This window comes from Tupaia chinensis, unplaced genomic scaffold (genome assembly GCF_000334495.1).
Source record: "Tupaia chinensis unplaced genomic scaffold, TupChi_1.0 Scaffold000159_1, whole genome shotgun sequence".
Lineage (NCBI taxonomy): Eukaryota > Metazoa > Chordata > Mammalia > Scandentia > Tupaiidae > Tupaia > Tupaia belangeri.
Window position 1 is genome coordinate 3,596,870 of NW_006159630.1, and position 27,358 is coordinate 3,624,227.

At 52.3% G+C, this 27,358-nt stretch overlaps 1 protein-coding gene across 3 annotated transcripts in view; it reads left to right on the forward strand.

Annotated features, from left to right (window-relative positions):
• Nucleotides 1-27,358, forward strand: part of CYTH1 (cytohesin 1) — a 60,148-nt gene that overhangs the window by 24,570 nt on the left and 8,220 nt on the right. For 2 of the 3 annotated variants that reach the window (XM_027770754.1, XM_006145707.3), the window contains exons 2-10: nt 3,457-3,539; nt 5,111-5,175; nt 8,286-8,352; nt 8,656-8,774; nt 9,147-9,227; nt 10,290-10,402; nt 11,809-11,957; nt 12,398-12,510; nt 17,621-17,699. In XM_027770754.1, the coding sequence (XP_027626555.1) occupies nt 8,293-8,352; nt 8,656-8,774; nt 9,147-9,227; nt 10,290-10,402; nt 11,809-11,957; nt 12,398-12,510; nt 17,621-17,699 (714 nt within the window). In that variant the 5' untranslated portion in view covers nt 3,457-3,539; nt 5,111-5,175; nt 8,286-8,292. The remainder of the gene's footprint in view (nt 1-3,456; nt 3,540-5,110; nt 5,176-8,285; nt 8,353-8,655; nt 8,775-9,146; nt 9,228-10,289; nt 10,403-11,808; nt 11,958-12,397; nt 12,511-17,620; nt 17,700-27,358) is intronic. The other variant, XM_006145705.3, reaches the window with a different exon arrangement.

Consider the following 27,358-nt stretch of genomic DNA (forward strand, 5'->3'; position numbering starts at 1 on the left):
CTGCTGGTCCCAACATGCAGTTCATATTCTAGAAGGAGGTAGTAGCACTCTTCCTGTGCTCGCTCACTCTCTCTAGAGACAGCTCTCTCTTGCCAATGATCTTTCCTTCTGTTCTGTTGGAGTAGGCTTACACTTTTTGTAGGCTCACGGCCTTTTGAATTCCCTTTTACTGTTTTTAAAATAGTATATTGGAAGGTGGCAGCCTGGAAGTGCCATTTGAACTTACAATATGGAAACTATTCATAGACTGTGACCGTCCAGTCACTGGTGACTCTTCGTGTAGAATGGGCGGTGCTTAGGTTCTGAATGGAAAGCAGCCCTTGGGAAGCTCCAACTTAGAATGATGAACATTGGTTTCTCGGGGTACATAGCAGTCTGGTAGTAGATTTTTTTTTTTTTGTACAATCTGTTTTTCATCAACCTAATTAATAAGGACCTTGAATTTAGCTTTGGTCCTGCTTGGAATAGAGACTCATCGATGATCTGATTAAGCCAGCTTCATAGCTTCAAAATCAAATCTCAATTATTGACCCCCTTCTCATAACAGAATAGCTGTGATTTTTAAAAATTATTTCGTTTAATTCATCATCATCATTTTTTAAATTGACCAGAGAGAGAGAGAGAGAGAAGGAAAGTAAAAAAAGCAAACTGCCAGGTCTCGAACTCAAACCGTGGTTGGCCATGTGGGAGTCCAGCGCTTTAACTACCACGCCACCTACCGGTCCTCATAATACCTATTTTTTAAAAAATGAACTTTTACTTCAAAATTTCAAAGTCATGTTATATTAGAATGAATATTTGTCTTCTAGAAATTAGTTTCTTAAAAGAAAATCTTAGTCAGGGCCAGCAGCTGGCGTAATGGCTATGTGGTTGGACTCCCATGTAGTCAATCACTGTTCAAGTCCCGGACCGGTGGCTTAAACTGACGCCAGATGCATGTGTGTGCCGGCCAAGATCCCAAGAGGAGAATGGAGGAGAAGGGATTGTGGTGTGGCCATTCCCTCTTGGGGGCGATTTCTCACTTTCTGTCTCTCTGTCTCTCTCTGTCTTTCTGGTGAGTGAGCGCACGTGCCCTATAGCAAAAACCTCTCAAAAAAAATAGTATTTATCATAGAGTAGAGATTTCATTGGTCTGTGAAGCCCAGGGAAATTGGGATGAACTTGAAGATGTATTCTAGAGGGGGCCTATGCTGGGAGGCGTTGCATGGCTTCTCCTAGTGGTTTTTGCTCTAAATAGAGTGGCTTTTGCCTGAAGCAGCCTTTGGAATGAAACCCGAGTTCTCAACTCAGTTTAAGACCCTCTGCCATGGAGGAACTGGGGCTGGGTTTGGGTGGTCTGTTGAGTCCTCCAAAGTGGCTTTGTCTTCCAGCCCCTGACGTAGGGGAGATGGTAGGAGATGCCCCGTGCCTTGTCAGGCCACCCAGTCCTGGAGCCGACCACAGCCCTGCGAGACCAACAGTGAGAGGCCGGGAAGTGTCTGCGTTTCACGTGCTGGGGTGTTCTGGATATTTTGAATGGGGAGGGAGATTGGGCTGTGATATAAAACATGTTTCTTTTTTTAAAAAATTATTTTATTCAATTTCATTTATTCATTCGTTTATTTTAATTTGACCAGAGAGACATAGAGAGAGGAAAGTGAGAAAGGAAGCCGGCAGGTCCGGGCTTGAACCATGGTCGACCGTGTGGGAGTGTCCAGCGCCTTAACCACCACGCCACTTGCTGGTCCCCAATAAAACGCATTTCTAATTGTGGATCTTGGTTAAGTTTAAAAGACACTTTATAGAAAAGGATGGGATGGAGCCGGTGAAGAAGCTAAACTTGGCCCTTGTGATGCGGGTAGCCACGTGGCCACGTTCGTTGTGGTCTGGTGCCCCCCATGTTGTTTTGTGTGACTCTGTGAAGTGACGGCCACAGGCGGAGGTAGTCCCGTGCCCTAGCCGTGCCCCCAGCTGGCGTGTTAGTCCAGCTCTGCTCTCCATAGGAAGGTACGATGGACCACAAATGCAGCTATTTCCTAGAAGCCCCGTGAGAGCAATGAAAATACTCTTATTTTCCAAGTTCTTTTCATATCAACGTGGTACCAAATAAAATATTACTGAATTGTTTTTAATGATTTTTGCCACAGGATGTGTGTGCTTGCTGGAGAGGGACAGTGAGAGGGGAGTGAGAAATCGCCCCCGTCAGGGTAGCCATGCTGCAGTCCCTCCTCCATTCTCTTCCTGGGATTGGGCATGCATGCACACGTGCCCTGTGTGATTTTTCAGTCTACCAGGCCCAGGATTCAAACTATGGTCAGCCATGTTGGAGTCCAGAGCACTACCCACTTCACCACCTGCTGGCCCCTTCAAGGGGTACTTTTCTTTTTATAGAAGGTCTGGTGTGTATTTTGTACATATGCCCATCTCCAGCAGGGGAGTACATTTCAGGTACTCAGTGTGCCCCAAGGCCGTGGCCACCTGTCCTGCCATGGAGCCCCAGCCCACCGAGACACTGACTGCAGGGCCACGGGGCCCACCCTGCCCCCCAGCAGGAGTGGCCCCCGAGGACACAGAGCCAACCCTCTGTGCTCGGTTAAGCACCAGGGGGTTCTCAAAGCCGCCCAGGGCAGGGACGGCTGTTAATGACACAGCCCGTCTCAAGTAGGCTAAGAGACCGGCTGAAATGGGGGGACTGGGCCAGGGTGTGCCTGAACCAGTGCTGCTTCCAGCGTCGGCCACACGCAGACGATCCTCTCAGGGACCGGCCCCAGCGCCTGTCACAGACACTAGGACACTGAGTCCGTGGAGGACTGACTGGACGATTTCGTGGTGAGAGCTGCGCCTGGGGAGTCAGCGCTGGCCCGTCCATCCGATGGCAGAGTGCATTTTAAAGCAATTCCAACTAGGTGGAAGGGCGTGAAGTGGCAGAGGTGTACGGCCCAGAGCCGAGTGCCATTCTCAGTGTGCGAATGTCCCCCTGGGTCCCCAGACAAGGTCTCCTCCCACCTCCCAGCAGTGCGCAGGGCCGCCCATCCCTGCCCCACTTCACGGTGTCAAGGACACCTGTCCCTGGGGGCGTTCCGCTCCGCACAGTGGAGCTGTTGCATTGACCGCGGGGACCCGAGGCCAAGTGAGGTTGACCGACAGTGGCGGCCCGAAGCCCCGGTGGGCAGGGATGGGCATGGCAAGGCAGCCGGCAGCGCTCACTGTCCTGTGCCCCCAGCCGGCCCGAGTCAGCTCGCAGCCGTGTCTCCTGCCTCCGCTGTCCTCCCGGGCTCCTTTCTCCAAGCTCTTCCTGTCACTCGAGGTCCTTCCCTTCTGTAGTAACCCAGGTGAGGCCTGGAGCCGAAGCCGTCCCGGCACTGGCCATCTTGGACGGGGTGCCAGCATCTTTCCTGGTGTCTGTGTCCCTTTGTGGCCCTGGAGTTACTACTCTGGGACAGGACAGCTTGTTCAGCGTCTCCCTCTGTCGTGTAGTTCCCAGTGACCTGACCGCAGAGGAGCGGCAAGAGCTGGAGAATATCCGCCGCCGGAAGCAGGAGCTGCTAGCCGACATCCAGGTAGGAGGCCTGGGCCGGGGAGGGAGGGCGTCTTCCCAGAGCAGATTCCGGACACTGTGACCTGCACTGACCCCTCTGAGCACAATGTGGGTGCTGATAACCCTGCGCTTCACAGGTGAGAGCTGGACGCTCAGAGCGTTAGTTAGGCGGTGTGGGGTGGTCCACCCCACTGCCAGTGTCAGAGCCGGAGTGCCACAAGGCTCCCTGCCCACTGAGCAAGGTTTACGCTGCTGTGCTCACCGGTGTGAGCAAGGCGTGGGCCAGGAGGGGCTGTGAGCATGCCAGCTGCAGGTTCAGGGAATCCGAGCCCAGGTCCTCACTCTGCCACTTACGTTTTTAAACTTTCCCAGAGGGTGTCTATGTTTGCCAGAGACAGAGAGTGAGAGAAAGTGAGAGAGAGAGAGACACAGAGCACCCCTCACCCGCCATGGGGCTCTGTCCCACTGCGGCCCCCTCTGCTCCACCTCTCCATCATCTTGGGACTGGAGGCACAGGTGTGCTTGTGTGGGTGCTTTCCTCTTCAAGTTGCCAGTTCTGGGGTTCAAACCACCTGGCTGGCTAGGTGGGACTAGCCTCCTCAAGCCCCAGAGCACAGGCCGGCCCTACTCTGCACTTACACGGAGTGATGTGAGGTTAGAGCAGTTTGGTCTTTGAACGTTGTTTCTTCATCTGTAAGATCAGAAATGAAAACATCTGCGTCATTGCGAGGCGCCAGGATTATGCAAGGCAATATTTATAGGGACTTAGTATAATTTCTGGTCACTACATGTACTTAGTATGCGATAGCCTTACTGTTTAAGTTCCTTTTAATAACTGCCAAGCTTTGTGAGAAATAGTTAAAGAAGCTGTTTGCTGGCTCAGTTTTAGCCCTGACACAGATGTTATTCTAGAATTCGTCATAAAACATCAGGGCAGGGTGAAGGAGGGGCCCCCCGCCCTAACGCGGCCCAGTGTGGAAACTTGACTTGCTCGGTGCTGGCTTGAGTGTACGTTGGCCCTCTGGCTCCTGTTTCAGTGGCTGGTGCTGGGAAGCTGAGCAAGTCCCCGCCCAGGTGCCCCTTGCTGTGAGAATCCTTCCATCCAGGACCCTCCTAACGAGGAGGGAGGGGTGGGTGCGGAGTGGACCAGGAATTTCCTGTGCTGGCCACTTGGTGGCAGTGCTGGCCCCGCAGCTGGGCATTTGGGCAGTGTCCTGTCTCCTGTCACTCCTGTGCTTCAGTAATTAAGCTGCAGATCTGTTCGGAGAGACTATCGAGGCAGGCATTTTTCAGTGGAATATATATATTTTAACATAGCATACATGGAAATGTAGGTAGCACATATTTTTTACGTAGTGTATAAAGTTCTTTCCTAGACTAAACTTGGTGTGGTCAGGAGTACCTTTTTCTACCTTGTGTTCCCTGAAATGCTTGTGATCTGGTAGGAGCTCAGTAAATATTCATTGACTAGATTAATTTTCCTAATCTACTTGGATTTTTTAGTCTGTCTTATTTCATTTTGTTCTTGGTTGAAGAGAGTCAGATGAGACTTCTGAAGTTTTGATCTGGTCTGTGTCTCCGTTCCGTTTGCAGAGGCTGAAGGATGAGATAGCAGAGGTCGCTAATGAAATTGAAAACCTGGGGTCCACAGAAGAACGGTGAGTCCACCACTTCCTCCCCGGGCGGTCTGTCCTGGGAGTGGCTCGAAGTGCCCGCCCTCCATGGTGCCTGCTGGCACAGCTCAGGATAGTGAGTCCTGGCCTCTGCCTGGTGGCACGGTGTGCACCTCGCAGTGTGTGCTTACGCTGGCCTGTCCCCCTCCCTGCGCGGGCTTCGGAGGTCCCGCTCACGCTGCTCGGCCTGCTTGTAACGTGCTCTGGGACTGCTGTGTCCTCTCCCTCTGTCGGCCACTGTGTCCGTATTGTAAAGCTTTCATTTCTCCTTTGTGAAGAGCGGAAGCTGGACGAGTGCTGCTATCGAGTGGCATGACCCCAAGAGCGTGGAGTGCCTGGCTATGCCGAGGCAGAATTGCGAGCGCATCGCGCCTCCTAACGCTTAGGGGAGAGGGTGAGAGAGGAGGTGATCTTTCATGTAATGGAGACGACAAGGACTGTTTGTGCTATTTTTCTTGTAATTACATGAAATGTTAGTGACTTTTGAGAGTTCAGTGTGAATGGGGTTCCCAGACCGTTTTCTAACTGCTTAATGCAATAAATGGGCTGTCTCCAGTTCACTCTGTGTCTATATTTTTCTAAGCCTAAGTCTCCCTGTCTGGCTTCATAAAACCGTTGGATTTGTTATTTTAAACTCAGGTGGGCGGTGCCATTAGGGATTAGGGAAGCTGCGTGCTCCCAGAGAGCAGCCAGCTCACCACTCCCAGCCTCGCGTTGTCAGGGTGGTGTTTTGGATTATAGCTATCTTACTTTCCATTTTTAAAAACTGCAGCTTTGAAAACATGGATGACTTGGAGTTCATCAAAATGTAAAACTTCGGGTTTTATAAATGATAACTTTTAGAAGGAAGTTAATAGGTAAGCCATAGACTAAGAGGTGGTATGTGCAGCACCTCTCCCTGAAAATGACTTGCACGCAAAGTGTGATGTCGAGGACACACGTGATTCCATGATGAAGGCAGCCCGCGTCAAAGATGGGCAAACGCCCGACAGGCGTTTGCAAAGGGAAACCCTCGACATCGTCAGCGTGGACCGCCACATCACACCGCAGGAACGGGGCACCCAGTGCAGGCGGGTGCTGGTGAGGGCGAAGTGGTCTCAGCGTGGGGGCACCCAGTGTAGGCGGGTGCTGGTGAGGGTGAAGTGGTCTCAGCGTGGGGGCACCCAGTGTAGGCGGGTGTTGGTGGGGGTGAAGTGGTCTCAGCGTGGGGGACGGGGAACCCAGTGCAGGCGGGTGCTGCTGGGGTGAAGTGCTCTCAGTGGTCTTGCCATGTCACCCATTCCCCACACTGTGACCCAGCAGTTCACCCCCCCGGTATTTGCTCAAGGAGAGTGAAAATCTGCCCACGGTTTATGCCGGAAAGACAAGTACCGGAGTTCTCCAGCGTTCTTCCTAGAGCAGCCCACAGTCGGCAATAGCGTGTCTCCCAGCTGGTGAACTGATGCATCGGCGGAGATTAGACTGTTACCCCGCCTCTCACGGCATGACCCAGTAGCACGTAGCGCCGTGGAGGAGTCCCCCAAACGCTGTGCCGTCGGGGAAGCCTTTGTACCACCGGCTCCCCGTGTGAGGTTCCGGCACAGGCAGAACTAAGCTGAAGCAGCAGAGGCGACAGCGGGCTGCGGGGAGCGTGCCGGTGTGGACCGACGAGAACGGCCGTGCATACACGGGGCAGCACCCTGGAGACATGTGCATTTTGTTGAATGTGAATTGTGCCTCAGTTTTTTTGAGAGGTTTTTGCCAGACCAGCAGGTGGCATAATGGTTGTGTCGTTGGATTCCCACAGAGTAGACCACAGTTCGAGTCCTGGATCTGATGGCTTAAAACTCATGCCAGATGCATGTGCATGCACACCCAAAGGATGGAGGAGAAGGGGTTGCGGCATGACCATCCCCCTGGGAGTGATTTCTCACTCCCTGTCTCTTACTCTCTATAGCCAAAACCAGAAGAGGTTTTTGCCATTGGGTTCATGCGCTCACCAGAGAAACAGAGACAGTGACAGGGAAAGTGAGAAATCACCCCCCAGGGGAGATGGCCACACCTCTATCTCTTCTCCTCCAGTCTCCTCCTGGGATCTTGGGCACACACATGTGCGCGGGTGTGATTTTCAAGCCACTGGGTTCAGGACTTGAACTGCAGTTGGCCATGTTGGGAGTCCTGCAACATAACCACTGCACCAGCTGCTGGCCCTGTGCCTCAGTTCTAAGTGTGGAAAACTGCATTTGAACCAGGTGCTGTGGTGTGTGCCAAGAGTGCCAGCTACTTGGGAGCTGAGGCAGGATGTTCGTGAGCTCACGGCCGGTGTGGGGAACACAGGGAGACTCTAGCTGAGACAGCCTTCGTAGTCACCGCGATTAGGGAGGCTGAGACAGGAGGTTCGTCCGTCCTTAAAAAGATAAAAGTATTTTTAATTAGGCAGGTCATGCACATTTGTTGCGGAAAATTGGTAATATACAGAAAAGCATGAGCGGAAGTTCGCATGATCACTCATCCCAGAGAGGACCATATTCGTATTTCGGTGGGTTTTGGCATCATATTCTGAGTTCGGTGTGCCATGCCACAGCATGGGTGCACCTTGAAAACGCCCTGCCAACCAAGAGGAGCCAGACACGGAAGTTCAGATACTGCACGGTTCTACTCACACAGAGTGTTCAGAGCAGGCAGTCTCTGGGGAAAGAACACAGGGTGCAGTTGCCTTGGAGTGTCGGCAAGAATGGGGTCACCTGTGAAGGGTGAGGAAAATGTCCTGAAATTGCATGTGAGGGTGGCAGTAAAGCTTAGTGTCTGTATCACCCCAAATCACTCAGACACCCACTTAAAATGGGCATGCTATATGGTAAGTAAATTATAGCTTGAATTTAATGTTTTAAAACCATGTTATAAAGAAAACCACTGCTCTGGATGGCAGGAGTAAATGAACTTAGAGCCCGAATGACAGTTTTAATCAACCTCTCACAAATTATACCTTTTGTTTTCCTGGATAGATCTTTCAAAAAAATCCCTGTAAGTCAGAATGCATGTGGGAATTATATTAATCTTTCAAAAACTTCCCAATTGTCTGAAGTGCTTAAATGGCTGTGCTCCTTGTTTTGCAGGAAAAACATGCAGAGGAACAAACAGGTAGCCATGGGCAGGAAAAAATTTAACATGGACCCTAAGAAGGTAAGTGAGACGGGGCGGCTGCACCCCAAGTCTGTGAGGGGGGGCCTTCTTGCAGTGCTCGGGTAGCACAGGGGCGGCTCATTCCCTGGAGCGGGGCTGTTCCTCCTGCCTCGTCGTGGAGCACGTGGCACGTGCTTGGCTGTGAGTGTCGTGGCTTTGGGCCTAGCCCCTGCCTGGGAGCTTGCTGGCGAGTGTTTACTGGACTCTTTCTCTGGGTCCAGTGCACTCATTACTTCCTCTGCCCTTTTCCCTTCTAGCACTTTCTAGGCTGAGCGTCATTGTCACCTCTCTGTCTCTTCCCAGGGGATCCAGTTTTTGATCGAGAATGACCTGTTGAAGAACACATGTGAAGACATTGCCCAGTTCTTGTACAAAGGGGAGGGGCTCAACAAAACGGCCATCGGCGACTACCTGGGGGAGAGGTGAGGCCTTGAGGACGCCTGCGTGCTCGTCCTGGTCAGGAACTGCAGAGACTCTCCAATGCTCCAGGTCCTGGAGAGATTTTTGCCATAAGGCAGCCGTGGCCACATGGGCGTTGAGCGGATGCTGTCCTGGAGCAGAGCGGTTGGCCTCTCCAGAGGGTGCAGGCATGCTTTGCTCGTCTGGCCAGTGCGTGCAGCCGACCAGGCTCCTTCCTGCCTGTGTGCATGGATGGCCGCTGAGAGGCCAGTTCACCCTGGGGCTGGGTGTGGGACTCACGGCCTGACTGGGGCAGAGCGGGCCTTCGGTTCCCAGTGTCAGTGTAGGTGTGTGACTCCTGCTTTCCCCCGCGTCTTCTGTCTTCTTCCTCCCAGAGATGAGTTTAACATCCAGGTCCTCCACGCGTTTGTGGAGCTGCATGAGTTCACCGATCTGAATCTCGTCCAGGCCCTGCGGTGAGTAGTCCTGGGGGAGCACCTGGGGAGGCGTGAGATGCAGGCCTCCGGCCTAGGTCTGCCTGCGTGGCATTTTACTCGGTCCATCTCTTTGGGGATTGTTTTGAATATCTTGAATGGAAGCAGTCTGTAACCCTGTGATTGGAAGTGACAGTCAAGAGGAGTTAAATTACGATTTATCCTGACCATAGACTGGGAAAAACTCTCCTTAGGCCTTGAAGTTTTGGAAACTGGTGAATACTTGAGTTTTACAATCTTCTAATCTGTAGTTTAGAAATCACTGTGCGAAGTCTCTGACCTTGTACCTCTTGAGAAACTGTTGGCGTCTTCGCTGCTGTGGGTGTAAGCATCGCCTCCTGTGCTGTCCTTTAGACAGTTTAATTCTGAACTGTTTCCATCAGCTATGGGTCTTTGACTTAGAGGGATCTGTTTTGTATGCACTGACGAGAAAACCTCCCGTTTTTTGCCACCACATCTTGATTTCTGGAAATTGGAGTTTGTTTAAAATAAGCATTACCTCTGTTTCAGTCTTGTATATTATTCTGAGGAGGAACTTTCTTTTCAATAGGGAAGCCTTATTATTAGTTTCTAGAACAAGGCCCGTTTATGTCGTGTGCCCCTGGCCCAGCGCCTGCCGGACCACAGGCCGTGCCAGCACGCCAGCTCTCTGATCTCGTTTCCAGGCGGGGTCTCCCTGTGTTGCCAGGCCAGCCCCAGCCTTGCCGTCCCCCTGTGTGGGCTTGCGAGAGTGCACCACTGCACTGACCTCTAAGTTGGACTGGGAACTGGGCCTCCCAAGTGGCCCCCTGCCTCAGAGCCTGGTGCCTCAGCAGGGCACACCACGCACTGGGACGAAGTTTTTATTGCCCCAAGTGCTGTGCTTTCACTTAGAGAACAGGGAGTGCATGTAAGTTTGCCTCTGCTCAGGGTTCTGTAACACAAAAGACTGGCGCCCAGCAGGTCTCCCTTTACTCTTGCTATTAAAAATCATCAGCTGCTTAAAAAGCAAGGGGAAACCGACCTCTTCCCAAGTCCAATGCACCGCACCGTCTTCCCTCGTAGGCAGTTCCTGTGGAGCTTCCGGCTCCCCGGAGAGGCCCAGAAGATCGACAGGATGATGGAGGCCTTCGCCCAGCGGTACTGCCAGTGCAACAGCGGGGTGTTCCAGTCCACAGGTGGGGGTGGCCCCAGGCCCTTCTCAGCAGGGCGGCCTCTCGAACACCAGGGCTGGGAGTCATGCCCGGGGATCTTGTAAAAGTGTATTCATTCTGAGGAGAGATCAGGGCGCCCTGCCAGGGTCTTGTGGGGTCGCGGCAGGGGCAGGGCACGTGCTACCCTGGAGTACTTGGCCAGGCCTCAGACGGGAGCCCGCGGCCTTGCCCATCCCCATCGATCTGCTTGGCAGAGCATCACTCTGCCACATTGTAGAGCAGGTGTCCTGTCCTGCTGGGACCTTGTTTAATGGTGTTTGTAATAGTGAAAGGCTGGAAATAATCGAAAAGTCCAGCAAAAAGGTGCTAGGAACATAAATCAGGGTCTATACCTCTGAATTGTGAAAACAAACATGATGAATTAAAAACCATGTATTTATAAATAATTTCTGTGGCCAGGAGGTGGCATAGTGGTTGTGTCGCCGGACTCCCACATGGTCAGTCACGGTTCGAATCCTGGACCTGGTGGCTTAAAAATCATGCCATGCATGCATGTATGCGTGTGTGCCCAAGATCCCAGGAGGCGAATGGAGGAGAAGGGATTGTGGTGTGGCCATCCCCTCTTGGGGTGATTTCTTGCTTTCCCTCTTATTGCCTCTGTCTCTCTCTGACAAGTGTACATGCTTGAAAGCCAAACCTCTTAAAAAAAAAGAAAGAATTTTTGTTGACATGGGACAGTGACAGTAAGACCGGCAGAACACACGTGAGTCTGACTCCCAGTTTGCCATAGCGTGTGTCTGTGAGGTTCATCTGCGGTACGTGCACCACGTGGACATTTCCCAGAGGAGGTAAAGCAGACTCAGTACTGCCACGCAGAGGGGTTACTGACCGCTCGCATTTCCTGCCTCATGCCTCGTGTTCTTTGGATTTTCTACAGGGTGCCTGTTTTCCTTTTTTTTTTTTCTTGGAGAGCTTTTTGCTATAGGGCACGTGCGTTTGCCAGACAGACAGAGAGAGACAGAGATAGGAAGCGAGAAATCACCCCCCGGGGGTGATGGCCACGCCACAATCCTTTCTCCATTCTCCTCTTGGGATCTTGGGCACACACACACACACGCCCGGCCTGAGTTTAAACCACCAGGTCCAGGACTCGAACCGTGGTCAACTACATGGGAGTTCAGCGACACAGCCATTATGCTAACTGCTGGTCCCCTTTTTGGTCTTTGAGTCTCGAATACTTGGTACCTTTCTGCGCCTCACTCCTTTGACAGCAGTGTACCTGGCGCACATCCGTCTGTGTAGACTCATCCCACCCTTTGGCAAGCTTGGCTCCTTAGTTGTCATTTCATCTGGTGTTTCTCATCCTTCCGGCTGGGGTGGTTCGGATCTCCTTGCCTGTAATGGCTCTTCTTTGCTTGTCTCTTGTCTAGACACGTGTTACGTCCTGTCCTTTGCTATCATCATGTTGAACACCAGCCTGCACAACCCCAACGTCAAAGACAAGCCCACCGTGGAGAGGTTCATCGCCATGAATCGGGGCATCAATGACGGGGGGGACCTGCCCGAGGAGCTGCTCCGGGTGAGCTGGTGAGGGGGCTCCCAAAGCTGTAGTCCGCTGGGAATAGGACCCTACATGCAGGAAAGAGGAGAGGTGTGCGACGCAGCGAGCACTCTTTAATCCGTGCAATTTTGTGAGTTTTATTAAGAGATTGCTAGTGAGGCCCAGCTAAGGAACGAGGAACGGGAGAGTGGAAGCCTTTGTGAGTCCGAAGCTGGGGCTCAGCTAGAAGTCCGGGTGCTCCCCTTTCTCCTTGACTAACCCAGGAGATATCTGTCCGTCTTCGTCACCTCGAGCTGCCTGAGGCCAGAGCTGACCTGTTCTGGGTGCCAGGCAGGGCGTCTGGCTTCCTGTAGGCGCTACACCAACGCTGTGGGGCGAAGGAAGACCGAGTTTTTCTTCTTGGGTGGGAGAGAAAGTATTTCTAGAGTCAGAAATATGCAATGTCATCTTTCCCCCAGAATCTGTATGAGAGCATAAAAAATGAACCTTTTAAGATCCCCGAAGATGACGGGAACGACCTCACTCACACTTTCTTCAACCCGGACCGAGAAGGCTGGCTGTTGAAACTCGGTAAGGAAGAGCCCTCGGCCCGGGCCGAGGTGGAGACTTGGGGAGAGAGGCCGAGCTTGCCGTGCGCGTGTGCGCCAGCTCGTGGTGTGAGGGGGTGGGCGGGGGGCGCTGCTCTGGACAGAGTTCCCGGCGAACTCTGTTCTGACAAAGGCACAGCTGCAGCACGGACCACTGGCCATGGATGTCACCTGCGTGTGGGCTCCATTCCTGAACCGACTGGCCGGGCTGTCTCCCAGCAGTTCCCCGGTCCGTCCCCTCCCACCACCCACGGGGGGGGGGGGGGGGGGAAGCTCCCCGGTCCCCCCCCCCCCCCCCCCCCCGGGGGGGGGGGTGCGCAGCTGTGTCCATCTCCCTACTCCCCGCCACACGGCGTGCACCTGGCGCCCTGCCTCCCCAGTGCTCATCACCTCCTCTGCATCCGGCCCCAGGCAGCGTGCATGGCGAGCTAGAGCCCTGGCTGCGGCTCCCCCACAGCGCTCCCCCACTCTCAGCACTGGTCGACCTCCCGCCTCCTTTCCAGTCGAAGCAGCCACACCGATGGTTTTCATTCACAAAACTTGAGAATAGATTCCTCTGTCCTTTGCCAAAAGTGACCTTGTGTTGCTGAGGTGCAGTCACACTTGCCGTGAAGGTGACAGTTAACCAAAGGGAAGAGAAGTGGGGTTTTCAGATGCAATCACATCCACGTAGGGTTATTCTAGGAACTGCTTCCCACAGAGGGTGAGCTCTCGACTCTGGGCATAAGGGCGCCCTGTCCGTGGCCACGGAGAGACTACTGTTCTGTTGTTTTCTTACCTCGGCCTTTGACGAGTGGGGCTCCCCCATCGGTGGGGGATGTTCAATTTGAATGCCCCCCCGCCACCAGCTCAGGCCCTTGTCCCACAGACTGGATAACGGCCACTGCTGCTTGACCAGGGCTGACATGCCCGGAGGGCCCTGCAGGGTCTGTCAGTTCTGACGAGTTCTGACAGCAGTGGGTTCACACCTCCTTTGCAAAGCACACTTCAAGTCCTTGTGCTTACGCATGATGCTCTAATTCATAAATTCCCCTCAACACCATGGACCGGCCAGAACTCGGCCACCCCTTGGCTTGGCCAGCATCGTGTGTCTCTTTTTGCCAGGGGCTCTCTGAAGTGAAGGCTCAATTACGATTATAAGCCCCTGTAGGCAGCGTGCTGCCCCGCACCCTCAGTGCCACGCAGATAGAGTTCAAAGGAGACCGACTAGAGATTTGTGGGTGTGTCCAAGTTTAGGTTTGATCCCCCTCCAGTGAAATTTGTTTAAATGCTAAATGTTACCTTTGACAGCTCAGATACTAAATTAGAATGGTACAAAGATTATCTTGGTTCTTGCATCAGGATTGCATGCAAATTCATGAGGCTTCCGATATTTTTAAAAAGAGAAAAACTGAACGAAACGTGGAGCTCACTGTTAGGTCGTTGCATTACTCTGTGGGCCCCGCCAAGCCCTCTGGCCCTCTGCTCTGCGACTCACTTAGCGCACGGACTCACCCGCCCGTGCACGTGCCGCAGAGGCGGGGCTTCCAGCCGGGTTAGTCGTGTGTATCGTCTGTGTGTAGGACTGTGTTCTTGTGTACACACATATGTACATGTGCATTCGTGGGTGTGTGTATGTGTGTGTGCATTCTCACACACACTTTAAAATGTGACACCATCCAAAGGAAGTTTTAATGTTCCCTGAAGTAATCTTTGCTCCGGGTTCTGGCTACACTAATAACATGCTGGCTTTGGAAAAATAGACTTGGACCTGTTCGGGGCCGGGTTTTCACTGGCACCTCTAAGCTTGCCCTCCCCAGTGGGGACGTGGCGTGCAAGAGGAGCCTCATTCCCATGCCCGGCGGCGGTGGGCGACCACGACCCCTGCCCTGTCGGTTTTCACAGCCAGCTCCCACCCCAGGCAGACAGGAATGTGACTGATACATTGCACGTGACAGTTAAGGAATCGGGTTTAATTTCTTTGTTTTAATTTTCTTTTCTTCCTCATTTGTATGTTTCCATGGTTTTGGCTCTCCTTTTCCTTGCCCCAAACTCCAGGAGGTATGTAACCCCTCAACCCGCTCGCTCGCTCTGCCCAGGCCGTGTCATTGCTGCAGCATTGCCTATTTCGTTACTTTTGGTTATTTTGTTTTATAATTGCTGGTGGTAGTGTCAATGCTGCTTCTAACTTCCCATGCAGTCCCTAGGGAACCGGTCAGGATCAGGGGCTTGGGGTGGTCGTCACGCACTCCCTCTCGAGGCACGTGGTGTGCAGCAGACAGTGGGGCTCACTCCCCCAGTGCAGCCAGGAGGAGACCCGGTGAGATGGGTTGTGGGCACAGAGAAAGTACCCACTGCCTTTCCCCTGGCCAGGCTTGAGCTCTGTATGTTGAGTTCAGTTGACATTTGCAATGAACCTGAGTGAGAGTAACTTCTGACGTTGGGAAGAAGAGGAGGAGGTCTTGACTGAAGCCATGTGCTTCTGACCCAGCAGGACCAAGGAGCAGACCAGGAGCAGAGACTCAGGCGGTACCTAGTGTGTTTTTGCTCTCAGAAAAGGTGTTTCCTAAACTCAAAACCATGCCAAGCGAACTTGGGAACAAAGCCACACCACCCACCCCCACCTGAAGGCCTCACATTTCCCTCCTAGGGAGGATAGCTCTGCACTGTCTTTCACTTGGTTCCCTCCCTCCTCTTTTTAGAGAGTCCCCAGAGAGCCCCAGCCCCTCTCGCTATGCTGCTGGTACCCACGCTCCACTGCAGGGTTTGGGGAAGCAGTCCTATGTTCCCGGGGGCGCCTCAGGTCTGTGCCTCAATGGTACTTACGCAGAGCGACACCTGAAAGAACAGCCCTGGGGCTAGCAGGTGCATGGTGGTTAAGGCACTGGATTCCCAAGTGGCCAGTCGCAGTTTGAGTCCCGGGCCTGGTGGCTTGAAAAGCATGCTGGGCACATGTGTGTGGCTAAAATCCCAAGAGAAGAATGGAAGAGAAGGGATTGCAGCATGGCCATCACTCCGAGGAGTGATTTCCCTCTCTCGGTCTCTAGTGAGCACATGCACCCTGCGGCAAAAACCTTAACAAAAAAAAAAAAAGAGCAGCTCCCCAAAGTGACAGCTATTCCAGTGTGTGGAGAGTCGTCAGGTTGTCCTCGGCTGGAGGGAAGTCAGCTCCTGGCCTGGCTTTCTGAGGAGGTCCCAGGAGGGCCGAGGAGCCTGCATGGGAGGTGGTCCTAGGAGTTCCACAGGGACTGTCCTCGGTGCTCATTGACCTGTCTGCTTTTCCATGTCCGCTTTCTTTTCCACGTGGACGCGTCCCCGAGGCCCCCAGTGATGCCACCGTCCAGGGGAGATAACTAAGCCTTAGCTGCCATGGGGAGTCTTCGTGGCTTTGCTTCTCCCCTGGTTTCCCTTCATCCGTTCCTTCGGCATCTGACCCACCTTGTCCATGATGCCGCATGCCCCGAGGCACCGGCTGGCGGCCCGGATGGAGCGCAGGTCTGCGTGGTTGGCATCCTTTGTGTGCCCGGCCCCATGGGCGAACGGATGGATGCCCAAGGCTCCAGAGCCAGAGTTCGGACTGAGACAGGGAAAGATTCCTTTCAAAGGACAAATTGGCTCCAATTCCGAATATATTTTCTTCTGCTTGTTATTTTGGTTCTGCCAGCTTTCCTGTTTTCCTCATGCATGCCGTATTATAGTTTCGCTCTTAGTTCACACCGTATAGTCCTGGGAGCCAGACGCAAGCGCTCACAGGGAGCACCCCCGTCCCTGCGGGGAGGTCACTCGGCTGGTGGAGTGTGCTCACTCAGGATAGAACCCTCTCCTGACCGAGGGCAGTGTCACTGAGGATCTCGGCGAGTAAGGGGCAGTCACTTCACCACCCCGAGAACTGAGGCCCCACGCAGAGCTGTCGAATGGCCTCAGGATCCTGCAGCCCTCCACTCACCTGCCAGGACCTGTCCTGGACGTTGGCCTTCCTAACTTCATAGCTCACTCCTAGGTTCCATGGGGGCGAGCACACGGGCAGGTCCTGGCAGTCGGGACCAGTACTCGTAAACCACCCCCTTTGCTCAGCTGTACCTCGGCGGGATGAGGTCCAGGGGGAGCATGACAGGCTCATGGGAGACTTGGCCTCTGCAGGTTAGGCCTTAGAGCCGAAGGGCAGAGCACAGGCATGGGGCGTTTCTAGAACACCACGCATGTCCTACCACACGCAGGCCCTAGGGTGGTTTCTGTGGCTTATGTGACCCAAGGGAAACGGAGGAAGAGGAGGGCTGTGGTCCTGACTTGGGAGCAGGGCTTGGCCTTGTTCAGATCGGTGTGCAGTTAAATCTCCTCTTCCTTAGCACCCATGATGGCACAACTCCGTCACCCCACCGATCTTTAACCGAGAACTATGAAAGGGCTCGGAAGGCCTTCTTGTGCTCCCAGCCTCCGGCAGTGCTCCCCGGGCCCAGGCCTCCTCCTTCGCTAGTCCTGGCAAGCCTTGGAAAGGCTCAAAAGTCTCTTAGCTGACCTCTCCCTACGAGTAGACTCTTCCTGAGGCCCCTGGGAGCTTCTTGGTTCAGAATGCTAGCCCCCACATAGAGCCAGTGTGGAAAGGTGGGCTAGAGGACCCAGCCACGGGGCTCGAGTCCGTGTCCTGGAAGACTGCGGGTCTGATGGTGAAGCGGTCACGGCATTGCGCTTGCCATTCTCTCCTCTGGCACACCGCCTCTGGCGGGCTGGTCGTCAGGGCCAGTGTAGTCTGCTCGGGAAGCCGGCCCTCTCTGCCTCGCTGTCTTAGCCGACTGTCACCACCCGCTCCACGCTGACGCTTCTCCAGCCAGGCCCATCTGCATCGCGTGTCCTCGTTGCCCTGGTCCCCTCCCAGCCATGTCCTCATCCTGCTGTCCCAACCTCATCTCCGGGTGCCACTCAACACGCTTGCTATGCTCGTACCCATAGACTTTCACTTCGTGGAAGATGCTTTTGTTTGGCTGTCTTGTTACCGGTGTGAAACCTGCCGTGGTCTAACCGTGCTGACACCCTGCCCCGCCTCCCCTCCCCGCCCTCTCTGAGGAGCCTGGGCCCGCTGGTGGTCTGCTGTCGAACGAGCCCCTCTGTTTGCTCTGCAGGTGGCAGGGTAAAGACTTGGAAAAGACGCTGGTTCATTCTGACTGACAACTGCCTTTACTACTTTGAATATACCACGGTGAGCACCCACTGGCCAGCCTCGGGACTAGCCACGGGCCAGGCCTCTTTCTAAATGACTCAAATCAAACTTAGTTGGAGGGGCAGTGGGGACACCAGCAGATGTGTCCTATACCTTGGGGGTCAGAGGACAGTGTAAGTGACTGTAAGGATGAAGGTGAAGCTGAGTGGGGAGCCCTAGAGAGGACGAGCCTTGCCTGCCCGGAGGCCGGGGGCTCAGAGCAGGTACCCAGCCCTGCCGGGGGCCCTAGACCTGGCCAGGGGAGACAGGGCACAAACCGCCAAGCACAACCTTAGAAATGGGCCGGGAGCCGGACTGGAAGGAGCGGACTTGGACCAGCGCCAGCCGGCTGTCACAGAGGGGAGGAAAGCAGAGCAGCAGAGCACCACCTGGGCGGTGCAGGTTTTCTAGAGAGCAGAATGTTGAAGGGTTTGGTTTAAGAGAGGCAGTCCAAAAGAGGGGAGGAAGGGAACTTGAGATTCTCTGGAGCTCTAAGAGACTGAGGTTTCTTAAACCCTGGAAGCTTTGTAGGTACCGGCTCGGGAGAAGGCCCACAGCACACGTGAGTCCCGCCACACGGCCCTTTCTAGTTATAGGCTGCAAGGGCAGAGTAACAGAACCTTCCGCGTCCTAAGCAGGGCACCAGGGAAGCCTGGCAGGTCAATGGCTGGTACTCAGATTGCAGCCGCATGTTGACAACAGGAGCCCTTTTGTCCAGCCGCCCTTGCAGTCGCCTGGACGGCCGGTGATTACACGTGGCGGCCTCGGACTTGGGTCTTGAAAAGCCAGGGTGATCGAGTTGGGAATGCTTTGCTTTTGCTCTCAGGTCTTCGCCGAGTAAAAGTCACTGACCCCGTAGAGAGAGTTGAGGCTTAGGAAGACATGGAGCCAATAGTACCCAAGGACTTGCCGTTTGCTCTTCCTAGCAGGAACTTGACACCTGTGGACCATAGTCCTCCCGGCCCGCTAACCGCGGTCCTGCTGCTCCTGTGAGTCCAGATCTCCTGCACTCCAACACGAGTGGGGGCATCTGGTATTCTCTCTGTGCTTGACTTCATAGTGTCCTCAGGTTAATCCCTGAGAAGCAAACGACAGGCCTTATTTCGCACATTTAAGGTGATGGGTGCTAACTAGCTCCACCCAGTCACTGCGCACTGCGTGTAGTGTCGCTCTTACCTCTTACATGTACGTGAGAATAATTTGAAAATCAGACATAACTTAAAACTGTAAAGTAAAAGGTAAATACTCTATTTCCTCCCTACAAATAAATAAGTAAAAATACTCGCGTACAGTCAGAATCTGGCCATGGCCAAGTGCAGCTCTCATAGAGGCCAGGACGTAGGGGCCTGCCTTGGCCCCTCGCTGCCCTGAGAGGTGGATGTGGCCCTCCTGCGTGCCCATGCGGTCCCATCACATGGCAGTGAGCAGGTGCAGCCTTCCTGGCGGCGTCGGGCATCAGCTGGGTCGCCGCTCTAACAGCATGCTGGGTATTATGTCAGGGAGTTCTGACAGGGCTTTGTGTGTGACCGGGACAGTGTTGGGCATCAGCCGGGTCGCCGCTCTGACGGCATGCTGGTTATTATGTCAGGGAGTTCTGACAGGGCTTTGTGTGTGACCGGGGACGAATTCACGCCACAGAGTTCTGGAAGTGTGTTTGCTTTTGTGTTCCTAACACTTTTTCTTTCTTTTAGAGAGAATTTTGCCATAGAGCACACTCACCAGAGAGACAGAAAGCAAGAAATCAGCCCCCTGGGGCACTGGCCATGCTGCAGTCCCTTCTCCTCCATTCTCCTCTTGGATTTGGGATGTACACACACTCCTCTCTGTTTTGTGGTGTACACACACACACACACACACACACACACACACACACACACACATAACACACGCCCGGCCTGAATTTCAAGCTGCCAGGTCAGGGACTTGAACTGCGATTGGCCATGTGGGAGTCCAGCAACATAACCATTATGCCATCTGTGGTCCCACCTAACATCTTTTCAGTTGAGAGTAATACACTTCACATATGCAAAGTAATAAAAAGGAAGATTCTTCGTGTTTCATCTCCTAAAGCTCCATCGTGAGCAGCTGGGTCAGTATCTTTCCTAGTCTAGCTCTGCATTTTGCCTCTTCCCCTTAAACATAGCCAGCCATGCCAATGACAACGCTAACATCTTACTTGGGTCTCCCCGTTCTCTGGGTTAAAACGAAGCACACACAGGAATCTGCATCTGGCGCTGAGTATGGGCACCGCCTGCAGCGATGCAGAGAGTCCTGTCAGCTCTCCAGGGCACTGGTCGTGGTGGCCTCCCCGCCTCGACGCACCAGGTGCCCGCCACGCGCCAGCCATGGAGCCCAGAGCCCAGGGCAGTTCTTAGGAAGCAGTCAGGGAGTCGTCAGGCCAATGGTATGTGATGGCCAGCTGGTGGCATGGAGGGAATGGTGGCCAGATCTTACATAGCCGACTCTGCAGTTGGAGTGTGGAACCCAGTGGCTTGAAAATCACACCAGGTTGGGGCTGGCAAGTAGCCTGGTGGTTAAGGTGCTGAACTCCCACATGGACAACCATGGTTCAAGTCTCAGACCCAGCAACTTGGAACTCATACTAGGTGTGTGTCTGTACCCAAAACCTCAGAAAGAGAATTGAGAAGGGATTGTGATATGGCCATTCCCCATAGGGGGTAATTTCTGACTTTCTCTCTCAGTCTCTCTCTGGCAAATGCACATGACCTATGGCAAAACCTTTAAAAAAAAAAATCACACCAGGTGTGTGTGCATACGTGCCCCAAATCCCAAGAAGAGTGGAGTAGAAGGGATTGTGGCATGGCCATCCCCCTTGGGGGGATAATTTCTCACTTTCCATCTTTGTCTCTCTCTCTCTTTCTCTCCCCCCAGTGGGTGCATGTGCCCTATAGCCAAAAAAAAAAAGAATAAATAAATAAAAATAATAAGATAGTAGATTGAAACTTCTACACAGAACCAACAGAACAAGAAACCGTTAAAAACAAGCAGGGGGGACCAGCAGTTAGCGTAATGGCTATGTCGCTGGACTCCCACGTGGTCGACCGTGGTTCGCGTCCCGGACCCGGTTGCTTAAAACTCACACTGGGCGCGTGTGCGTGTGTGCCCAAGATCCCGAGAGGAGAATGGAGGAGAAAGGATTGCGGCGTGGCCATCCCCCCCGGGGGGTGATTTCTCGCTTTTTGTCTGTCTGTCTGTCTGGCGAGTGCATGTGCCCTATGGCAAAAACCTCTCAAAAAAAAAAAAAAAAAAAAAAAAAAACAAGCAGGGGAGGTAGCAGCCCAGTAAGCAGCGAGTACAGGGCTGCAGTGTAGTCTCAGCTCATGGCCAGCAGTCAGCAGCCATGGCAGGGGAACAGAGTTGGATTGCTTTTTACGCTCAGAATGAGAGTGGTACAGCTGCCGGAAAGTGAAGAAACAAGCCTCGCTCCCTGTGGCATCAGGTAGGTTCGGGATTGCCTACTCAGCCGTGAGAGCTGGAGGGCCCCGTGGGCATCGTCCCATCCTGCACAGATGAGAGGGCCTTACCGTCGGACATGCACAGCCCGGAGAGTGGGCTCTGAGATGGCGTGCCCCGTCCACTCACCCCTCTCTGTGCGGCTGTACAAAGTGCTAGAGCGCAGGATGCCGGGCTCTGCACCCGAGGTCAAGATCCTGGACAGCAGATGCCGAGCGGAGTCAGGAGGAGAATCAGCGGCCCTTACAGAGTCACCACCCCAGCTGGTAACTCCCTCCCTGGCACGGGGAGCTGCAGCGTTAAGAGCCGGGAGAACCCAAATCCAACCTGGGTAATATATAGTGTAACTATGTAATGGTAGAGGTATAACCCAGAGTAAATAAGCTCAGTCTTTCAGTGGAACAAGTTACCTAAAAATGTACCCACTGCTCCAGAGGAAAGGCTTGAGTTACTCAGAGATTGTATCTGAAAAAGACAAGAGGTAGAATAACTCGAGGGCCAGCTGTGGCACATGATTTAGGCAGCTGAGTCCCACTTGGCCAATGGCACAGTTCCAGTGGCTTGAAAAGCACAACTCCCAAGAGCAGAAGGGGTTACAGTGTGGCTATTCCCACCGGGGTGCTTTCTCACTGTCCCTCTGTCTCTGATGAGCACATATGCCCTATAGCAAAAATAATTATAATTAGAGAAAAACAAACACATATGGGGGGCAGAAGATAGTTCTGATATCAGATTAATTGCTACCTACAAAATCAAAGACGTGATATGATGGGAAGTGAGATTATTTCCCTGAAAAGGAGGAAAAAAGCCCGAATCTGAATCAGAAGAGCACGCTGCACCTCTGGAAACGTGACTCTAGGAAGCGTGGCCCTAGGGCTCAGCCCGTCAGACTGCTGAACTGGTGCAGACTTCGGCCTTCCAGGTGGAACAAGTGCATCAGTCCCTGCAGCTTTCAGAGCCAGAGTTAATGGATCTAGGTCTGCAAAGTTTTGAAGAGAAAAATGACCCCAGAGCCTTTCTCCCGCACGTTGTCACCTAAGTAAAGTACAGTCTTGGAAAAACATACTTCGCAGTGAAATCCAGCCAGGAAGAGGGTAAACCAAAAGAAAGGCCTCTGGAGGTGGGCAGCTGGTGCTGAACGTTCGACTGACTTCCCAACACACAGAATTCCTCAAGGACAGAGCGACCAGTGTACTGCCGTAGGGAGCAGCTGCGGCAGTGTGCTCGGCTGTGGAAGCGTGCTCCAGGGCAGAGCTGGCGCTAAAGTACGCTGGGTTATGGAGTGGCTGCAGCAGTGTGCTCGGGTGTGGAAGCGTGCTCCAGGGCAGAGCTGGTGCTATGCTTGGTTATGGAGCGGCTGCGGCAGTGTGCTTGGGTATGGAAGCGTGCTCCAGGGCGGAGCTGGTGCTATGCTTGGTTATGGAGCGGCTGCGGCAGTGTACTCGGGTGTGGAAGTGTGCTCCAGGGCGGAGCCAGTACTAAGGTATGCTCAGTTATGCTCAGTTACGGAGCGGCTGCGGCAGTGTGCTCGGGTGTGGAAGTGTGCTCGGGTGTGGAAGTGTGCTCGGGTGTGGAAGTGTGTTCCAGGGTGGAGCCAGTACTAAGGTATGCTCAGTTATGTTCAGTTATGGAGCAGCTGCGGCAGTGTGCTCGGGTGTGGAAGTGTGCTCCAGGGCGGAGCCAGTACTAAGGTATGCTCAGTTACGGAGCGGCTGGGGCAGGTGGCCGGGGTTGGGAACTGCTCGGGTGTGGAAGTGTGCTCGGGTGTGGAAGTATGCTCCAGGGTGGAGCCAGTACTAAGGTGTGCTCAGTTATGCTCAGTTACGGAGCGGCTGCGGCAGTGTGCTCGGGTGTGGAAGCGTGCTCCAGGGCGGAGCCAGTACTAAGGTATGCTCAGTTATGTTCAGTTATGGAGCGGCTGCGGCAGTGTGCTCAGGTGTGGAAGTGTGCTCCAGGGCAGAGCCGGTGCTGAAGCACACTGGGTTACGGAGCGACTGTTGCAGTGCGCGTGGGCATGCAGGTGCTACTTCAGTACTCTGGGGTACGGAGCTCCTCCCGAAGTCCACTCAAGCACAGAGGTGCTACTAATCAGCGCAGGTGTAGGCCTGTATGAGATATGCCCAACCATTGGACTGAGACTGTACTCAAATACGGAATGAACACTAAAATATATCTAAATATAGATTACTACTGAATATACTTAAATTTAGAACTGAGACTAACTACCTGAAATCGTTGCCATAGAGCAAATCATGAATTTGTTATAAACCTTAGCAATGCAAAAGTAAAATAATCAACAAAAACAGGTTAGAAGGAAGGAAAGAGAGGTAAAAAGAGGAAAGATACAAATAATTAGAATATTCCTTATCTTTCACAAGAAACAGTCAAGAAATACTATTAAAATGGAAATGATGTTTTGTTTGTTTGTTTGTTTGTTTTTTAGAGGTTTTTGCTATAGGGCCTGTGCTCTCGCCAGACAGACAGTGACAGAGAGACAGAAAGGGAGAAATCACCCCCCGGGGGGATAGCTACGCCACAATCCCTTCTCCTCCATCCTCCTCTCGGGATCTTGGGCACGCACGCACACACGCCCAGCGTGAGTTTAAGCCACCAGTCCAGGACTCGAACCACAGTCTACTACATGGGAGTCCAGCGACATAGCCATTACGCTAACTCCTGGTCCCAATAATAGTTTAGTTTTCTTTTTTTCTCTTAATGTTTTTCATAAACTCTTTAAAACACTTAAATATATTTATTTTAGGTCTATCTCTGTGGTAAAGAAACATTTACTTTGAAGTTTAACACTTCAGTTTCTGCTTCAGTTGTTTTTCTTTTTAAATTTTAAAATGTAAATAGAACATCTTTTCTGAAAATGATGCCACCTGAAATATGTCATTTTCATAAAATCGATCTCCCTCCCTTCCCCAGTACACACACCTTTACCTAATAGCAGCAATGACAGTTTAGGAGTGATTGAATCTGGAGCTTTTTTTGTTTTTTTTAAGAGAATTATGTTATATATTTATTTATTTATTTATTTTAATTGACAGGAGTGGGGGAGAGAAAGAGAAAGTAAGAAAGCAGGTTGCCAGGTCCGGGACTTAAACCAGTCAGCCATGTGGGAGTCCAGTGCCCTTAACTACCATGCCACCTGCCAGTCCCTATTTGGAGGGGGTTTTTTGTTGTTCTTTTGTTTTTTGTTGTTTTTTTTTTTGAGATGTTTGTGCTATAGGGTGTGTGTACAGAGAGAGACAGTCAGAAAGCAAGAAATCACCCCCCCAGGGGGATGGCCACGCCACAACCCCTTCTTCTCCATTATCCTCTCGGGATCTTGGGCACACATGCACACGCGCCTGGCATGAGTTTAAACCACTGGATCCAGGACTCCAACTGTGGTTGACCACATGGGAGTCCAGCAACATAGCTATCACTCCGTCTGCTGGTCCCTTGGAGTGTTTTTAAACCTTTAAATTTTGTCCTCTCCTGCAACATTTTAAGTTCCTTATAACAAATACTGTTTTTACAAAAGGAATGGTAATGGTTTTTAAAGAAAAATCAAATAAGCCACAGACATTAAAATTGGCGAATTCCACCCTCATGGAGGAAACGGATGTACTGGGCCTGAATGAGTCCTCAGTGAGTTGCACTGTCTCTGTTCTTAGGCTTGGCAGTCCCCTCGAAGTTCCAAGGTAAGGACCCTAGACAGGGGCCCTTTTAATATTTGGTACCTTACGTCGTGTCCAGCAGGCAGAGTGTGTGTCGGTGATTTTCTGGCACTCAGGAGAGCGTGTGCTCCCGGGAGTGATGCCAGTCTTTAGTCCGTTCTCGGCAGGCAGGTGAGTGTGAGGGGAGAGCAGGGAGGACCACCTTGTGAACTGAGGTGCTCGCATGGGTGAGGCAGGGGCTGGGAAAGAACGTAGAATCTGGTCCCTGCTCCGAGACCGAAGACCACAGGTGTGTGGCTTCAGATCACCTTAGCTGGCAGTGCATGTCGTACAGGTGTGACCCACGTGCTTCGGCCCTTCTGGCTGAGAGGATAAATGCAGTCGTCCCCTCACGAGGTCCATATGTGGTAACTGTCAGCCCACCCATGTCCTCCCCTGGTGATGATTCAACCTAGCAGAATCCTCAGGAAGTTCAGATAACCCTAGAAATGAGTACGAAGAGGGTAAGCACTAGAATCAGGGAAAGTGTTGGAAAGCTGTTCAGGAAACACCAGCTGTCTCCCTCACTTCATGCCCCTGAGTACCTGCCTCCGCCACCCATGTAGAAGTCTGAGGGCTCATTTTCAAGAGATATTATCCCAGTATCTCTAGATTGAGGAACCTGGGCACAGTTGAGGGTGGGGCACTGTACCCAAACAGGAGTATTAGGTACACTCAGGCATCCAGAATGCCGACCCCCCTCCACACCCGTTATTTCCCCTCAGCTCTCAGAACACTGGCAGCCAGGCCCGTGACTGGCAGACCATGAAGAGAGGTATACCAGATCTTGGACCAGATTCCAAGCCATGAGGAGGAACCATTGGAGCAGAGACAACCCAGTGAGAGGAGCCCTGTGGAGAGCTTGTTGTCCACACAGCTCAGCTCCTGTTGCGGCAGGCAGACATCTGAGAGGCCCGGATCCCTGAGGAATGGCAGGAACCAGAGCAGCCGCACAGAAGGGCAGCTTGGAGGAGAGTAGGGCCCTGCCTGGAGAGGAAAGCTTTAGTACCAATTGGAGAGAAGCTTCATCTTGGGGAGCTGAGCTGCCACAGCTGTGCGACAAGCACAGAGTCCTGTAGTAACCCACAGAACAGAAGCCATCAAGACACACTCTCAGAGATGAGAAGGGTAGTAGAAGTAACAGCTCACTAGAAGGATGGGAAGAAAACATCAAGAAAAGCTCCCTGATAGAGTTAAAAAAAAAAAAAAAAAAAAACCAGGGACCAGCAGTTGTTGTAATGGCTATGTTGCTAGACTTCCATGGAGTCGACTGCGGTTTGAGTCCTGGACCCAGTTGCTTAAACTTAAGCCAGGTGCGTGTGCGTGCGTGCCCAAGATCCCGAGAAGAGAATGGAGGAGAAGGGATTGCGGCGTGGCCATTCCACCAGGGGGTGATTTCTTGCTCTCTGCCTCTCTGTCTCTCTCTGTCTTTCTGGCAAGCGCATGCACCCTATAGCAAAAACCTCTCAAAAACAAAAACCAAAACCAAAAACCAAAGCAAACCAAACAAGCAAATACCAAAGAGATGGAAAATAATGAAAACAGTCCAGGAAGTCCAACATATTCCAGAGAGGACTGAGAAAATGAAGAGAAGGTAATTTTTGACAAAATAGTTTTTCAAAACACCCTCCCACATGAAGGATATATGTTTCCATGTTAAAAGGCAACCGAGCAACCCACATAATGGCTGCAACAAGGGTCCTCACTAAGTTGGCATCCTTAGAGTCCCAGAACACTGAGGATGCAGCGAAAAGCAGTCACGCTAACTTTGTACAGAAAAATATGGAAAGCTAAAGGCAGGGATACCATGCTTCGAAATCCAGGAGGAGAGTTATTGCCAATCTAGACTGTTATACCTAGCTAAACTATCAGTCAAATGTGAGGGTTGAATAAAGCATTTTTAAACCAGCAATACCTCAAAACTGTGACCACCCACACACCTTTACCAGGATGCTAGTGGAGAATGTGCTCTGCAAAGTGAGGGTGCTAAGTAAAATCAGGAAACTTGAGACTACAGGAAGCAGGAGGTGAGTGGGAGACAAGGGCAAAACATTCTGAAACGGAGGATGGTAAGCTAAAGACAAGTAGTTTATAGAGTATAGAGAGGCAGCTGGTCCAGATTAGAGCTGGTTACAGGGCCTCCAGGAAAAGCTTCCTTCAAGAAATGGAAATTAATGGGATATCTGATATGAACTAGTGAAAGAAAAGAGATTTTGTTAAGTGAAAACACTTGCAATCAATTTTAGTGTTAGGTTTGTAGAAAAAATAAATGAAAGAAACAGCCTCTTCCTTCTGTCTCAGTAAAAGGCAGTTTTGTTCAGGGAGAAAGAAGCTTTCCAAAGAAGAAGTTGAGAAGGTTACTGTACGGATGGCGTGGGTCAGAAGACTGAGGTAGTGGTGGTGAAACAGCACATATGGCTATAGCCAATGTGATCAGATCATTATTTCGAGGAGAGGATGAATGTGAATATGCTGGGCACT